This window comes from Lepisma saccharinum, chromosome 16 (genome assembly GCF_977018435.1).
Source record: "Lepisma saccharinum chromosome 16, izLepSacc3.1, whole genome shotgun sequence".
NCBI classification, from domain to species: Eukaryota; Metazoa; Arthropoda; class Insecta; order Zygentoma; family Lepismatidae; genus Lepisma; species Lepisma saccharinum.
This window is the reverse complement of record NC_139244.1, coordinates 42,654,997-42,673,323: the sequence shown is the minus strand read 5'-3', so window position 1 is coordinate 42,673,323 and position 18,327 is coordinate 42,654,997. Positions and strand designations below refer to the sequence as shown.

The 18,327-nt window shown below is 37.0% G+C and overlaps 1 protein-coding gene across 11 annotated transcripts in view; it reads right to left on the bottom strand.

The window, feature by feature from the left end:
• The window catches only part of Srrm1 (Serine-arginine repetitive matrix 1), a 143,259-nt gene that overhangs the window by 72,932 nt on the left and 52,000 nt on the right, over positions 1-18,327 (bottom strand). For all 11 annotated transcript variants that reach the window (XR_014443503.1, XM_083138060.1, XM_083138066.1 and 8 more), the window contains one exon: positions 17,614-17,784. Coding sequence is in view for 10 of the 11 variants with exons in the window: in XM_083138060.1 (XP_082994186.1) it covers positions 17,614-17,784 (171 nt within the window). In the remaining variant the exon portion in view is untranslated. The remainder of the gene's footprint in view (positions 1-17,613; positions 17,785-18,327) is intronic.

Below are 18,327 nucleotides of genomic sequence, written 5' to 3'. Positions count from 1 at the left end.
TCCATACATTAGAAAGAAATATGTAAAATTTACACACATGACAAACTCCATTCAAAATAATTTCAAAATCTTTAAATTCATAAAATTATGATTGATTGATTGATATTTTAAGTCCACTTTATGTACAGTAAGGCTAATCAGGCCTGGACCTACAGTTTAAAGTGGGATCTGAACCACTATGTGCCTCAACCTGGTATCAAACCCAGGACACCTTGATTACAAGGCAACGACGCAACCACTGCACCATCGGAGAGGCCCCATAAAATTATGCTTAGCCATTTTTAGTCATACTGTATTTGTATATCCTAATTCATTTTTATCTTCCCCGTGTCCTTCATAGAAAAGTTCCACTGTAATTGTTATATTCTTTGTAATTTATACATATATTTTTAATTATTTCTTCAAATTCAATTAATGAATTATTGCTGATATGTATACATGTTGAAATCATGAGATGCGCGACCACAGAAAGTAGCATAAATATTGTAGGATTCTTGACCCATAGTCCAATTCTTTTCTGATATCATCTTAGATATTAGTACAAAAGTGGCGCAAAAGTCATCACCTAATTTTCTTAGCTTATAGCTTGGGTTTTAAATTAAACAAAGTAGGGTTTCTTGTGTTAAGTTTTATGTTCTCAATTTTTAAAGATAACATCCAATAAATGACCAGCAATCGAATTGATGCAAATTTGGGTTCTCTTCATTGAGTTTTCCATGGCGTTGGAAATCTGCAAGGAAATGTTTTCAATTTCATGCTGAATATTGTCCTTTAGTTGCTGTAACGTCTCTGGCTTAATCACATAAACCAATGACTTCAAATATCCCAAAGGAAAAATTCTGGAGCAGTCAAATCGGGGGACCTGACCGGCCATGGCAAATCACCAAAACGGGATACTACTCTGCCTGGAAAAGTGTCACGCAAAATTGTCACAATTTTTCCACGTTCTTGTGGAGTATACTTATTCATTTTCGCACACAATAAATTTCGTGAGTATCTTCTATTTAACTGACAAAACACTACTGATATAAACAACAAGATGTCAAAATAAAGGTGAGTTCAAATAGGATGATGACTTTTGCGCCACCCTTTATATTTCAGCTTATAAGTGGTTAATCTTAGCTCAAGTTCTAGAGACTGCAAGAAGATTCTCTCCATCTCTGGGCAGGCAGAGTTTAAAACCCAAGCAATCCACACACAAACTCTCAAATGTTAGATATAAGCCCAATTTATGCTCAGGCATGCTCATCGGGACTGGCTGTACAGTTCAAAGCAAGATTTGAACTACTACAATATGGAAACCACTGTGGTTAAGAGCCTGACAGACTGAATATGATTCCAATTCAGAAAAATAATAATTACTACATACAGTACTATTATTATTATTATAACTAGCATCATCATATTACTATACATATGCAAGTTTGAAGCCACAATATATAGTATTGTGCAGTGGTTATTCTTGTTGTATCTTACAATAATTGGTCTATTGCAGGCACATTTCAATTCAGATAAAGTGACACATTTGTTTGAGTTCAAATTCACCTTTGTAAGTGATTGAACATCTCAGTAACGCCCGAAGTAGAAGTTCAGAAAACACCATAACCATACAGTGTTGTTTATTAGGAACCTTTCTCACCACATGCAGGGACTTGTAGAGTCAAAATAAAGAGTTTCAGGAAAGCTTCCACAGTAAAAAGTAATGCACTTGATTGTCCAGTTTCACATTCCCTAGCTGGACTGTACCAGAATCTGCTTCGTTGACAGAAACTGAAACATGGTGATTATTTAGGGTTGGCAACACTAACCTGGCACTAGCCACGATATAGAAGCTGCTTCATTAAAACACACACACAACATTTTCTTGCATTCTATGAAAAATATGTGCACAGTATACAGATACCATCAGATGAAGCATATTGCCTTCAAATGAATGTCATTCATTAGAGAGAAGAGATGAAATCTTAAGAAGAAATTACTCAAACAACATGGTTTCCACACAGTGGCTTGCATCCAAGGCGATAAATGTCAGCTTCATAAGCTTAAATCCTATATATTTGAATCCCTGCATGGTGAAAGTAACATTTATTTAATTTCTGCCAACTAGATGCTATGTAAAGTATTTCACTGTCAAGTGGCACTCCCTTTGCTTCATACAGTGAAACCTTGATTTCACATTTTTCAGGGAACCAAGCTGAAAAACCTTAAAATGCAGGAAAATGTAAAATTTCGGAAAAATTTATAACATTTTCCTATGTTGGGAACATCAGAATTGAATTTATAATTCAGGAAAATGTAAAATCGGGGTTCCACTGTATATAGATAGATGCAAGTGAGTGACTGGGTGAAAATTGGCACCCTATCAGTAATTTTTGGAAGACGAACTGCCAAGTCCAAATTGTGAAGTCAAGACATTCCTTTGTGTCTTGTTGAAAATGATGTTATTAAAAAACAAATATAATTTGTAACTACAATTACTGGCTGAAAAAGCACTGATGTTATATTTAGAAAATAAGCCTAAACTTTATTTTGTTTCATAAATGGCTGTTTAAATTATTATCAAGAATTATATCATTTATTTTTCATACTTTCCATGCTGATATTTCCACATTCCTTGTACCTTTCAAGGGCACTGGGACTTTTCTCCAGCAAGGATAAATTGACTGGTATTCTCAGCTTCTCTCTTTTTTTCATCTGCCAAGTTCTCTTAATTTTCTTCTTACAAATTTCTCCTCCTTGATCATTATTTTCCCTACATTTTCTGTCCCAATTTCTTGCTTATACCCCCCCCCCCCCCCCAACACACACAAACCTTCTGCTTCTCTCTCTCAGTCTCCGACTCACTTCTACTATTTCATTTCTTTCCTGTATGTATCCTCCTTCGGTAAGTCTCAGTCTCTCTCTCACAAAACCTTTCTCCATAACAAGTAAACATGATGCCAACTCAGACCCCCAAAGTAAAAGAACATTTTTCCAATTTTGACCACCCTTAGAAAATTTTCTAAATGCCCCTCACATAAAAAAGGCAATTTGTTCTACTGACACCATCATCCATATATACACAGAAATAATTCAACACAATATACTCATTAATCCCTGCAAGCATGGATTCTGAGTTCTGATTTTATTGCAAGAGTCAGGCCAACAGTGGATGAAACTTTAGATTTTTTATGAAGTCCACTTTATGCAGATACGAGTAGGCTAATCAGGGATGATTTGATTATATACTTATAGCGCTGTGGTGAAAGTTACTGATGTCATCACACTAGGAAATAAATCCGCTGAGACACATGACACAATGCTTGTACATATGGGATGGAAGATTAGCAGCTATGATAAAATAGAGCTTAATGTGTGTGCACATACATGAATTTCACATGGCTTATCTTCCACATTGAACTAATCGCAAAGATGAGGACAGAGGTCTGACTAGTTGAAATTAGTACTCAGAATTCTAAGATATTAGAACCTAGATTACTTGTTGGTAAGGTTAGATATCAGATGGAGATATAAATTTTGTGTTTAAGATAGCGTATACAGTATCTATATGGGACCAGTCTTGGTTAACTTCTCCATATGTAATTCAGTTTCCTAGTTCTTCAGTGACTTTCTTTAAACATACTCCTGTAATGTAGATGGAGGTGGTCTAGTCGGTGGAGCATCTGACTGTCATGCAGGAGACCCGGGTTCAATACCTGGGGTGGGTGATCTAAGGTTGGAGCATGGTGCTGATCACATCATCTCCAAAATGGCCACAGATCGAGAATGTGGTGCCCTACCTCCTAAACGTGCTGTGTGCAATATTCATGGCAAACTTTACCATAAAGGAAAATTCACTAGTGGGACCTGCAAAGCATCCCAAAAAAAGCATTCATAGAAGGGGGAATAAATTGGATTGCAACACAGATACACCTGACTGCTTAATAACATACTGGTAATGTGCGAATTACTCACAATTAAATACAAACTTTAGGCTAAAAGACTAAGAATCGGCAACTTACGTGTGTGAGTATGAGATTTTCCGTGCTACGTTTCGGAGGTTGCACTACCTCCTTCTTCAGGCTGAAACGAAGTTATTCAGACACCGGACATGGTGCCTCGTCGTGAAAGCGGAAGGGAGTATACAGGATAGTGTGTGAATGCGGAAAGGAATATGTGGGACACACCGGGAGAAGTATGCAAGTTAGGTGGGGAGAGCATGATAAAGACGTAAAGGAGGGCATACCCAAAACTGGATTATCTGAACACATATTGGTTAACCGACATAAGATTGCTAAAAGGGAGGTTATTAGGGAGGTTAACAATAAATTGGATAGAAACGTATATGAAGCTGCCTATATATGCGCGAAAAATTGGAATAAACTTAATAGGGACGATGGGAATTTAGAAGACGGCTGGGTTAATTTCTTTAAAAAATGGGATAAGGCCGCAGTGTTTAGAAACGAGATGGGCTTCCATGTTACTCCTGAGGTCAGGAAAGCCGCCGAGGTGGAGGTCGACTTCTCCTTGGATTGGTGACTCCCGAGCCCCAGTTGGAAGAATTGAGGAGGGGAAGTTCTCTTTCCCCAGGTACGGGCTGACACCGTGCATTCGCCTACCCTGAGCATGGTCAGCAGTTCACCAACTTCAGCCTTGGATGTTCTTTTGTTTTTATAGAATTGCGCGGTTTTAGATGTGTAATTTATATTCTTTTTTAGAAAGTGTCCTTCAAGCAACTTTTTAACCTAAATCCTTAACCTTCACTTTCACGACGAGGCACCATGTCCGGTGTCTGAATAACTTCGTTTCAGCCTGAAGAAGGAGGTAGTGCAACCTCCGAAACGTAGCACGGAAAATCTCATACTCACACACGTAAGTTGCCGATTCTTAGTCTTTTAGCCTAAAGTTTGTATTGACTGCTTAATACAGGTGCAGTGCGATGTGGGAGACACCTGAGCAGAATTCCAAAGGTGATTGATGAACAGATATAACATTTATTTCTGAAGAATGCATTCTGAAACATCGGAAATTTTCCATGTAAAGGTCTCTCTTAATTTCAGTTTCTGTGTTGGGACAGTTTCCACTTTATTCAGGACATTTAACATATTTTTCAGGTCTAAAGTCACAGAATTGGGAAATGTTTCTTGCCATTTAAGCCCTATTTCTATTTAATAAATGGTCCGTTTACGCAGGTTTCTTTGTACCACACTGTAAACACATTAATAAATAAACAAATGCCTTCTGTTATTTCTCCCACACATGTACTCCATTCACTGAATACTTAAATCAAATTAAAGAATGCTTCTCACAAAAAGAAAACACCCGATGAGTCTTCTGAGATTCAGCAACAAAACTTTCCGTTTACTTCCCCTTTCCAGATAGAATGATCATCAAAATATCCCTGAACTGGGGCAGAATTATATGCACTAAAAAAATTTAAATAAAGGCAGGTAAACAGGCACCAAAAATTGGCACTTAAATAGGCACAAACAGATAAAATAGGCAATAAACGTGACCTTGCAATTACAATTTTCTTTCTTCACTTTAATAGTTATAGATTTGCATTAAAATTACAACTGAAGGTCAAGTATCTAAGTTTTTCACAGTAAATGGTGTTCTAGTATCTGTTGAGGTAGTGAAAAGGTTTTGTATTTCACAGGAATAATATACCAAAATATACTCTACAATTTAAAAAATTTCCCAAAGTGCCTTTTTGGGGGTTATTTCCTGAACATTTTATATTTAAGGTAAAGTAGAAAAACTTGATGTTTGTGTAAATAATTTCCCTACTATATGCATTTACATACACAAGGAAAGTAGTTTGTGCATTTTCTACTCAATTTTCATTTTTTTATGCATTTAAAAACATCAAAATACACTGAAACAAATTTATATGCTAAAAAAAAAAAAGAATCTTCACAAATAAAAAATCATGAATTAATGCAAGAAAATAATCAATCCCTAATTTACCAGGTGTGTCTGTTAATAATTCTTAATTTCGTCGTAGGATGGCACTGGAGCAAGGGTTGATGCACAGTCTCAACTGTTACGTCAGTGTGTTGCCAGGACAGTACCTGTCAAAATGCCGCAGATGTGCAACAGAGTGCGAGTGATTGTGATATTGGGTTTGTGTGGGAAACATGTTGACCTTCAAACCAAATAAGGAGCATGTGCAGCACGTCCTGCTTTTGTTGTTCAATCGAAAGAAAAACACAAGTGAAAGCCATCGTACCCTTGTGGAAACGTACGGTGACAATGTCCTAACGCAAGATGCGTGTGTGCGTTGATTTCGACGATTCAAAAGTGGTGATTTCGACTTGAAATACAAAGATCACCCGGGCCAGTTGAAAAAATTCCAAGATGCCAAATTGCAAGTACTGTTGGACGAAGACGATACGCACATGCATGAAAGTCTTTCTTGCATCGGATAGTGACTGGGGATGAAAAATGGATCTACTTCGAGAACCCAAAATGCGAGTTGACCCAGGACCAACCTTCAACATCGACCGCAAAACCGAATCGCTTCGGAAGGAAGACAATGCTGTGCATTTGGTGGGATCAGAAGGGTGTGGTGTACCATGAGCTTCCGAAACCAGGTGAAACAGTGAATGCCGTTCACTTTAGTCAACAACTCATCAATTTAAACCATGCATTGATCAAAAAGCACACAGATTGGGCGACAAGACACGGAAAAGTGATTTTGCAGCACGACAACGCCTCATCACACACAGTGAAAGGCGGCGTCAGACACACCATTTCTGCACTTGGCTGGGAATTCTTGCCACACCCGCCATACTGACCAGACTGAGACCCTTCGGATTACCACTTGTTTTCATCGATGTCTCACTCACTTACCCAGCAACATTTCAACAATTACGAAGATGTCTAACAATGGCTTGCTGACTGCATCACCTCAAAATGTGAACAATTTTTCTGGAAGGGCATCCACAATTTGACGGACAGATGGGCACAATGTATAGCTAGCGATGGTACATAATTTGAATAAAGCATTTGTTACCTTTCTCCCCAGATACACGTGTTTTCTTTCAGATCAATTAAGAATTATTAACCAGCACACCTGGTATAACTTAGATAAATTCTTCTTTGTAATGCATTTACACTTTGAACATCAGTGTGATGCAATTGCAAAGGGCATGGACAGCAAAGAAATGTTAATAGTAACTACCAAAATAATAGACCCAAAGTAAAATCTAAAATACACCACTGAAGCCACTGCCAGATAATTTTCTACTTCAGTGTTCAGATATAATCAGACTGTGTGTCATTCTCTTGAAACTTGTTACACTCCCATTGTTGCCCATGTTTCGAAAAACCATGTGAGAAACATAAACCTTCCGTAACGATGCTGGAGAAAATGGGGCAAGAAAGCTTTATATAGAGGGAGCAGGGGTGGAGCAATGTACTTTTAATATCAGGGTTGGCATTTTGCCCGGTTTATTCTCGAAAAAACCCAACCTGGATGGGTTTTTCGGTTGTTTTTCTTTTTCCAGATAAAACCCAATGAAACCTGGGCAAAACTGTTTTTTTTTTTCAGGCTATGTTTAAAAATATATATTTTAATTATCAAATACATTTTCTCCCTGGTAGTAGTGAATCTTAACATTCAATTTGTACTGCTTCATACCCTGTCCCTACTATCTCTTGAGCAAGTGAATGAAAACAAGTCTCTGCGCAAGTAGTGATGCGAGACGGCTCCACCAATGAACACGTAAAAGGGAACTGGATTGCGTAGAAAAAGGGGGGGGGGGCAACTGCAGTTAACAGCCTTTGCAGCAGCATGTACTGCTTCGCTCTGCCCTCTCGATTTCCTCCTTGTGTTGACATTTTCTGTTCCAAAATATTTGTCCAACATTTTGATTCTACTCTTCCTTGAGGGTGTAATACGTGGTCCGACAATTAAGTAATGAGACTGATTTTATATTGTCCCACGTATGCATTCTATATGTAAAGTGACGCGTTCATGATGTAGTGTGGTCCATAATCCACAACCTGGCAACACCTCATGAACTTGCGATGGGCATGCTGGGAATTATGGCACCATGTCGTGAAGGAGGTGCAAGGGTGTCGTCACGTAATAGCTATGGAGCAGCGAGTGAACATCAAGTTTCATGCAAGACATTCTGAAAACTGCTTGCGGGAATAAATATTTCTTGAATTCTATTGTTGTGGAGGACAAGACAGAGCATTTTCATTACGGTTCTTGTACAAACCGACAAATCGCAGTGTAGAAGTCGCTAAATTTACCAAGAGGAAAGAAAATGCAGTTCGAAAAATCAAAGTTGAAGACAGCAAAGGCATTATTCATAATGTATTTGTTCCAGAAGATAAAACTGTAATTGGCTGTTGCTATCGTAGTGCTCTGAATGATTATGAAAGAAAACTGACCCTCTCCGAGCTCAGTCTCCTGAGGCAAGCAGTTGATTCCTGCTCCATGATACTGCACGGTGCCAGGCAGCAGTGTTTGTCTGGGTATTCCTAGTCTAAAAACAAGTGAATGTGTTGAATCTTCTTCTCTACTCTTCATATTTATCCCCCTGTAGTTATTTTCTGTTCCCAAAAGTGAATCTGCAACTGAAATTACACACTTTTGATGAACACAGGACCATCCTATAGGTTGTGAAGTCCAATCTTCAAGTCATACCACATAAAGACTTGCAGATGTCGTATCGATCATTGGGCAACCTTGCCAATTGCTGTATTGATGCAACAGGGATGTACTTTGAGTAATACACAGGCAATGTTCAATTATATTTTTCCTTTTCACAATATAAAATTAGTCTCATTACTTAATTGTCGGACCTCGTAGGTAATGCTGATGCTTTGTGATCAGTTTTCAGGGTTGCATTCCCTGAGGAGGTACATACTTTGGTGTATCCCACAATCAGGTTACCGGGGAGAGAAGGGGGTAGAAAATATGTTATAACTAGGGTTGAGCCAATGTATCAGTTGGAATTCATCTGCCGATACTTTTCCGGCATATTGGTCTTTCACGGGGGCCGCAAAAGTGCTTTCGCAGAGCCTAATTATCCTGGAAATTATGCAAAATTCAAACTTTCTTTTTATTTTGCAGGAAAACTATATTTTGTGATTACACAATATCTAATTTAATATTCTCATGTAATTTAAAATATTCTAAAGCAAATTTCTTGGTAAATTGATGCATATAATTGGAGAAGAATATTTTACACACCAATCTTGGTCAGTATTTTGAACACATTTTAATTGTTTCAATTTTCAAGTATCGGTAAGAGTATCGAAATCGGTATCGGCTCAGTGCTTTTTTTCCTGCAGTCAACAACGGTACTCCATGCTGGCACCTTTTAAGTGAGGACTAATAACATTTTATTTTAACAAGTGAAATGTCTATGATGCCAGACGACCCAGGTTCAAATTCCAGCCTGAGCATGGGTATTCTTTGTGTCCCCCTTCATAAATTTCATCATATCATCACTCATTCTCATCTTCGTGATTAGTCAAATGTGGCACAAAAGAGAAGTAAAATAAACCAAATCAAACAAGATCAATGCATTTGTGTGTGTGTGTATATACTTGGTTGCATCATCGTTTATGAACAAACACAATTTTGAGTAGTTGTTATGATGAACACATTAACAAGCAACACAGTAGCATAACAAATCAACTTGGATAGTGCCATAACCATTCTTCCCAGAAAAATAGCAGTAACTATAACTTTCTAAAGTGAGACTTTTAATTTTATCAATCAGGTTTGTTACTTTCTTCCCCCTGCAACGATATTCAAATTTAAGCATGTTAAAGTATATGCTTTTCAAGATGCAGCACATTTTTAATAAATACCATTAGTGAATATTCAATTCTGAACTTTAATTTATGAAACATTTTATTTTGTAAATGCAGTGTTGTGCCTGTGTTGGAATGATTAATGGTACAGCTACAAACACATTTTTATCTCATTCATTTCATGTGCCATAGACCATTAAATAATAAAAAAATACAGTGCCTTTCTAACATGCCGGGTTGTGGGAGGGCGTCTGCCGGCATTTAGACCACCAGCTGTACGCTGACCTTGGTACGGAATGTGTCAGTGCTTCAGTATCCAGGTAGCTGGTGTCTACTTTGCACGTGTTTGTGAATTGTTAAAGTGTTTACAAGTGTTTTAGATTGTTTTGTTTTAGTGCTTTTCTGCTGTCTAATAATGCTATGTACAATTTAAAACTATGCATTTTTATGTACGACTCTTACGTCATTACGAATTCTTGTAGGAAAGTCAGAAGGCATTTGCCAGCAGAATCCCCAGATGTTCCTGTTCCACACAGAGACAATGTTCAAGAACATATGAGCAAATTTAGGGAAACAGGGTCTGTTCTTGATAAGAAGTGGTGAAGGGTGAAACAGTGTGTGCTTACTGAGGAGAAACTAGATGACATTGGAGCACGATTGGTACATACTTTTCAAAAATCCCTCCGGTGCCTTGCACAAAAAATATCTGCATGGCGAGCTACCAAGCTTTTAAGCCTGAAACATTGGCAGACACACTCTCGCTGCCCGATGTAACAGCTGCTGCTCTGTGGAAGACTCGACTGTGAAACGAACTGTACTATGCAACACAATATTTTCAATCTGCTTCAAAACAATTATTTCACAGTTTTATCACAATTGTTTCCCCATTATTTTCTGGATGTTTCAAGCATCCGTTTATTAACATGCCAATTTCGATTTTGCCACATTTAATTGTCTGGATGATTTCGTCCAAATGGAATACCTTATACATCCTCCAAAATATCTGGCTCCTATGAAAATGGCAATTCCCATGGTCAAAACATCAGTGACCATCAATTTGATCCCCAACGCTCCCCAAACATGCACTATATTTAAAACCTTTATTGTCTAAAATTCTTAAAAGAGTTTCTTTTCTTAATCTCCAGAAATGTAATTTAGGCATTTGAAATATTCAGTTTTCATTTACAATCCTGAAATGCTTTGAACAAATGCAAATAAATCGTTTCCAAGGTGTATCAAGTTGTGATTCATTTCAGCTAAAAACCTCTCAATTTGCTGCAGTTATCATGGTCTCAAAATTGGTGACTTATCCCCACCCTTCCTAAAACACACACTATATTACAGTTTTATTAAAAGCTTAAAGCTCAAGTGATACCGTAACAATTGGTGAGACTTGTTTTCTTAATCTACTAAAATGTAACCTAGTCAAATCTGAGCATAATTTAAAGCTCCTGGAAGACCATGTTAAACCGGTCTGTCTACTATCTTTAAACATGATGACCAATTTTCTGCAAATAGAATGTGAGACTAATCCTTCAAGTTATCTTGTAACTATAAACATTGCAACTCAAAAGCTTTCCATTTATGGCAGTTATCATAAATACAACGTTTGTGATTTACCACAACTCCTCTCCTATGCTATGAAATAGTATTTTAAAAATTTTTACTGCAAAATTGCAGATCAATGAAATCTCTAAAATGACTCAGTTTAATTCCTTATACAGTAAACCCTCGTTAACACGAACTCGCTTAAGACGAACACTCTGTTAATATGAACAAAATGTTGGTCCCGGCAGGGATGTATTATATCTTATAGAAAGTTTTATCGGTTAATGCAAATTTTGGTTACCACGAACTTCGAACTGTTTTTTAGTCCGTTGCGTCATTAGATCTCATTTAACATGAACTTTCAAAGTTTTTCATAATTTTTTTCTGTTGTTCCTCTGCTAGGTATGTAAGAAATCACTCAACAATCTCTATCATCCTGTCAACAATCAACTTATACAGTATTGTAACCAACAGATTCAGATCAACAGCGTGCCATACAAAAGCGACAACGTGGAATGTTGCGTTCAGGAATTCTCCATGACAACACCAGACAATACACTGCTGCCCTCACTGTTCAGACGATTCAGTTCGGATGGGAACTTTTTGATCAACCCCCATATAGTCTGGATCTTGCACCAAGTGACTTTCACCTCTTCCTGCACCTAAAAAAGTGGCTTTTGCCTCAACGATTTGAAGAAACTGAAGTGTTGAAAATGACAGACAGTGTTGAATTGGCTGAACTCCCAGGCAGCGAACTTTTATGCAGAGGGTATGCAAAAGCTTGTGCCACAGTACAGAAAGTGCTTGGAAAATAATGGTGACTATGTTGAAAAATGAAGTGGATATATACACTTCACAACATCTTATTTGACCGCCCCGAAAGAATTCTAAGTCCCGAATTCGTAAACTTAGCAACATTGCACTTCGGCTCCAAGTGAGAGTAGCAAACTTTGAGTTGGTCCTTCCACTAGACGAAAAATGCTGCGGTGAGAGGTTTTCAATTTCACACTTTCCATGAACATATATACTATAAACTGCTATTATAATACACAATCAAACAGAAATAATACATTGGAAAAAGTACCTTGAGGAATTTTTACGATTCTGCTTGCTAGACTTGAAATTTGAAACAAATGAATACAGTTTATCTCCACCTGGAGGATATCTCCATCAAGTTTGTGCAGAAAAAGCAAATTTGTGAGGAGTTTACGCAACATTTTATTTACAATAACTTGCATAATATCGAACAGTTCTCAAAAAATAATATTTTTCACGACTTGTCGAGAAAATGTGCTTGGAACACAGGAAGGTGGGAGTCTTCATAAACATCAACATGTTTTTAAGGGTATTACGTCATGAAGTTAACGTAGAGCAGTTGGTTACACCCTGCTTTCCTTATTTTTCGTCAAGCGTGAAAGGTCGCGGGTTCAAATCCCACCCTCTCCTCACATTTTTTTTTGCTGAACAGAGACCGTTGATATTAAAATATTTAAAAAATGAATCCGATACACACTTGAGGGACGTCCCTTCTGCACATATTTTCCCTTAGAAGTTTTCCTTTAAAGTTAAAACTTTTTTTTAGTCATTGTTCATATGTTCTGTTAACACACACATCATGATTAATTCACAAATCACATATATGTATTCAGGATGCAAAATGTAATGTTATTTAAGTTATGTATTGTTTGTTCTTTACTGACACCTAAAATATTGATCGTTTGATTTTGATATACTAAAACAAACATAATATTAAGTAGTGATGTAGTGCATTACTGTAACGAAGGAGAGCGTTTAATGAGTTCAAATTGCTAAGATTGGTAATTTTATGTCCGTTCCTTCGTAATGACTGTTGTCAATCCCCTCACCACCATCTTGCCATATAGTGACAAACAAATTCAAAACCTCATAATGATCGTTAATTCGTCACTGCCTTTGTATCTAAAATGTTTGTCTTCTTTGAACAGAAAGTATGAGTATCAGATATAACAAACTTTCCCCACTAACTTTGCAATATTCGATACCACCATTACAGACTCAGCTCTACGTAACTTGATTCTGCGCATTCAACGTGGCTAGTGACTTCCTCCTATCATCGAAACAACTTTCTCTTACTATTTAATTTCACCTCGTGAAGTACAGAGACCAATGTTCACTTCTTAGCATAGTGGATAAACTTTACATCCAACGATAAGCTCCTGATAAAAATCCTGCCTAGGTGGAGAATCAAACCTACGACCTCCCTCGTGAGAATCAAGCACACTACCTTTCCTCCAGGTAGGTCATGTTATGATTAGCTACCAGTTTGAAGAAACCAATTCACACATAATGTCATGTCTATAATTTCCTCATGGCAAATTTCATTAGGAAAGGAATTCAGAAAAAATCGAGAAACGATGAAAGGGAAAGATGATGAACATGTCTATTGGTGTTTTGTCATATTTTGTAAATTGTGTAAAAATTCTGTGTTTTGAACAAGCAATTGTATAGTTACGAAGTCTTTTGTTATTTGTTTAAGGTAGGAACAGGAGAGCGAAAAGGAGTAATTTGAACCAGAACCCGGTTGCCAAGAAACTTCAGCTTTTTTCCAAAGACTATGAAAAGAGAGAGGAAAGGGATATTCAACGTATGAAAAATAAAATATGTGTGAAAATAAAACAATGGAGACCCTGCAAAATAATACTATCGAACTTCAAACTATGAAAACATATTTTCGTGGTGGAAAACTGCAAGTCATTTTCGAAATATGAACTTGATTTTTTCTGTATTAGAAAGTGGAGATATGGGACGATATGATCCCTCAGCAAGAAAAATTTAAGTAAGCCTACTCCTTCCCTCCAACTTTTTCAATGGTCATAATTACTAATTTGGGTCCGGAAGTTGAGGAAAAATCATTTTTTTTTCTGACCCTTAAAAACAATGCCAAACCTGATATCATGTCCGTTTCCCTTCAGTTAGAGCCTGAAAACACTTTCCATTTTACATTTCTTTTGCATTTTTCAGCCTTTTTTGGCTTTTAGTTTATTTGTCAGTATTCTTAACAGTTTTTGTTGCATTTTTTACTTATTTTTGAGGTTTGTTTTTCTCCTCCCATGTTGTTTCGTGCATTTTAAATGCATTTACTAGTAAAACTTACATATTTAGATTTCTAGACATTGTCCTTTTAGCAAATTCACTATGAATCAAAAATATGGTCAATGGAAAAGCATAATATCATTATTAACTGAAATGTTTGGCAATGGATTAAAATACTTTGTGTGAAGACTACTTTGAGGTTCTTTTTCTGGACACTATTATCGTTTTAATCTGTGGTTTTAAAGTAAAATTAGTCAACATTAAATGAAATTATACTCTGGTGTACGCGAAGCAGAACTGTATTTTCGGATGCTGGCCGACTACAGTATCGCAGAAGGCCCACTCTGAAAGGAGATGTATTGGTTGATTTGGTGTTTTAAGTCAACTTTATGCACAGTAAAGCTAATCGGGACTGGACCTACAGTTGAAAGTGGGATCCAAACCACTGTGTAAATGAGCCTCCACCTGATATTAAAACGGGGACATCTTGATTACAACATGCAGTTTAAGAACACGTATTTATGATATATTAATTCTTAACGTGTGTTAACATAGCTTTTGACAGCTGAATGAAAAGAAAGGTCTTGCCAAAAATCCTGCCAATCACTGAAAAATCAAGAAGATGAGTAGAAATATTTCCGAGGAATGCATCGCATAAATATGCACAAATGCATAAATACAGTGATTTAAGGTCATCTTATATTACATTATTACAATACTTTGTACTACGTAAATAACAATAAAAAAAATAATCAGGAGTGGGTGAGATTTGAACCTACTATGTTTTGTTCTTGACGAAAAAGCAAAACGAGACGACCGCTTAACCAACTGCTCCAGGGGATTGCTAACGTGAAAGCCTGTAAAACAAGTTGATCTAAGTTCAAATAACATTTTGCCGGAGTTCCGAACCATGTTTCGCCACAGATCAGGGAAAAGACGCACTTTGTAGACTCGTCTGGTATTGTGCAATTTATCTTTACTGTAATTTTGCCTAAAATCGAGAGAAATTTGCTTCATTGCATTGATGTGATTTCAATTCTCTCCAGGTGGTGGTGAACGAGTTTAGTGTTTCCAACTGCACATAAAATCCCCTATTTTCTATTTCAGAACGAATAGTCTTAAAAAAAAAATCAACATTTCTATTTCCAATTTACGATTTTTGTTTAATTTCATATTATATTACTGGCTTAGGGTTTCTAACTTCATGGAATGTGAAAGAATGAAAGAAATTCACAAGAGCGTTTTAGTTTAGAAAGAAAAACCGTTGCTAAGTTGGATACTATTTGTGGAATCTGAAGCACTATGTTGCCAAATTTACGAATTCAGGACCTTGAATTTTTTCAGGGTGGTCAATTAAGATGTTGCGAAGAGTACATGTTTGTAACCAATAATACAATGTTGCTAAACGTACTTTGTAATGGTGTCTGAAAATGTTCATTATACCAGGCTCAACAATTGGAAACAACAATATAAGGAAAACTATTTCCTTGACTACAAGTAAAATTATTCTTGTTTTTCAATTTGGGCACTTCTGGAGATCATTAAAAACTGTATTACTATGAATTAAGTTCAACAGATTTGAAATTGAAACCAGTTCAGTGTGTATGAAGAAAGCTTGGACTGAAAATGAATCAAATGTTGCCTATTGTGGTTGAATTGGGTGATTATAATCAGCAGGTTATCATCTGAAAATCTTAAGAGCAATATTTCAGACAGGCATGTCCACAAAGAAGTTAGCACAAAGGAGCAGTCATTAGCATATCTGAGCAAGTACTTTTAATTCCTGATGCCATACGACATGCCTCCTCTTATTTACCGATACCCTTTGGTTATCTTCCACTGCCCAATCCATCAAAACATGTTCTTCTTTGCTACTACACTTGTAAAGCATTTGAACTCTCATCACAAATACGGCACCTACAAGTTCCAGTGCGATAGGTGCAACAGCTTCTTTAATACGTACAGGAGTGTGTCTAATCACCATGTCAAGTGCAAAGGAGTGTACGAGGAAAGATGCAATGCCATGTGCAACTTATGTGGGAAGATGTGTGTGTCGTGGAAAGCACTTGCAGTGCATAAGGCTGCCAGTCACGTGGACGGCATAACAGGGCAGACGAAAGTGGATGCTGCAACGGAGACCCATGATGGCAGCAACTGGAGTCAAGAGGAGACTGAAACGCTCTTGTTGTTGGCTCGGAAATACTCTGGTGATCCTCATACGTGCTTTAGAATAGCTGTTCACCTGCCGTACAAAACATGTGAGGATGTTCACAATAGGAAGGAACATTTAATTAAGTCTGGTGTGATTTCAAATGCTAAGGGCAAACTGTTGGAACATGAAAATGTTGCTGAACAAAGTAACTCACCACTACATTTGTCAGAGAGTGAAGTAGATTTTAATACTAACAGTAGTATGGAAAATGAAGGAACCAAGACTGAAAAACAAATCCCATCTTCTTCAAGAACTGACACTGTCTGATCGGATATATAAAGAAACCAACCCGGAGTTCCATAACAGTTGTCAATAATATGTAGAAGATAATTGTAAATAATAGTACCAACACATGTACCTAGTAAATTAAATTTAAAAATGTAAAATACAGTCAAACTTTTGGTAATATTACAGGGGAAACTAATTTACAAATCTAAGGCTACATTGGACGTTCTACCCATGCCAGCAAAGTCATTTTTGAAAATTCTTCTCCATTTGAAAAACCATTATGATATTCCTCCTCCAAGAAAATCAGTCAAAAACCTAGACTTTCTTTTCTAACCAGCCAAAAAATACAGTAATACTGTATGCAAATGTATTCAACTCCATTGAATGAAAAGGCCAGGAAACTGCTCTAAATCACATAAATGGCAATAGTCGACCTCTTTCCTTCAAGATAGTTCTTATTCTTATGTTAACTCTCCAGAAACTGAAGTTTGATATCTATATCATCCAGCCTACAGACTGGACTAGGTTAACATCAATTTACACTTGTTTAACTTCTACATAATTATTGAACATGGGGTGTTATATTGAAAATTAGTATGTGAAACATTGAGATTGTGTAGTAGACACAGGCACTTCTGGGTTGTAACAACACCACTGACTTCCAAGGGAAACATTAAGACCAAGATGTGGGAAACATTAAGACCAAGATGTATCTGTAACTGTACATAAAATTTAACAACTACTTCATATTCATACCTAAACTACTATTGTATCAAATAAGTTTATGTACTCACCATTCTCTTCTTTATCTCCTCTTTCTTCTGCTCAAGAAACTGGATAGGAATTCCACTCACACTGTCTTGAGCCGACAACAGCAACTCCCAAAGATCAGACATAAAATTCCGTGCATTCCGTCCATTTAAAAACCCCGTCAGGTTGATTTGCATCTTCTTCGGGTCTGGATTCTGTGGAGACAGAAGGTGGGAAGAACCCAGAGTTTAATCTCCAACATCTTCCATGCACTCTGTAGCAGCGGTTTGTTTGCAGAAGTACTGATTGTCTAACAAAATAATTTTTGATACTATGAAGTGAAAAAATCTAAGTATTTGGAAAGGACTCCCTTCTTTTGCAACGTAAACACCAAATAGTTAAATCAAGTGTAATAATTAAACAATGATAAAGTATTCTAAGCTTACAAATGTGTTGGATTTTATCTAATTGTTACTGGTGGTCCTCACTTCAAAGTAAAAGCTTTCAGCTAAGAGTTTAAGGAAAGTGAGGTAAATACCATAGCCCTGTTCGAGTATACCACCTGCTTTTGGTTCTCCTCTATCGCAACGGCAATCTTCGATGAACTCCTCTTCTCCTAGAATACTGAATTGAACCACAGTATAAGTTCACTGCTTCATCAACAGATGTCAGCGTGATCCCAATATCAGATCACAGAAAAATTCACATTGCAAACAAAATCAAAGCGTACACAAAAACACCACACACAAACATACAAG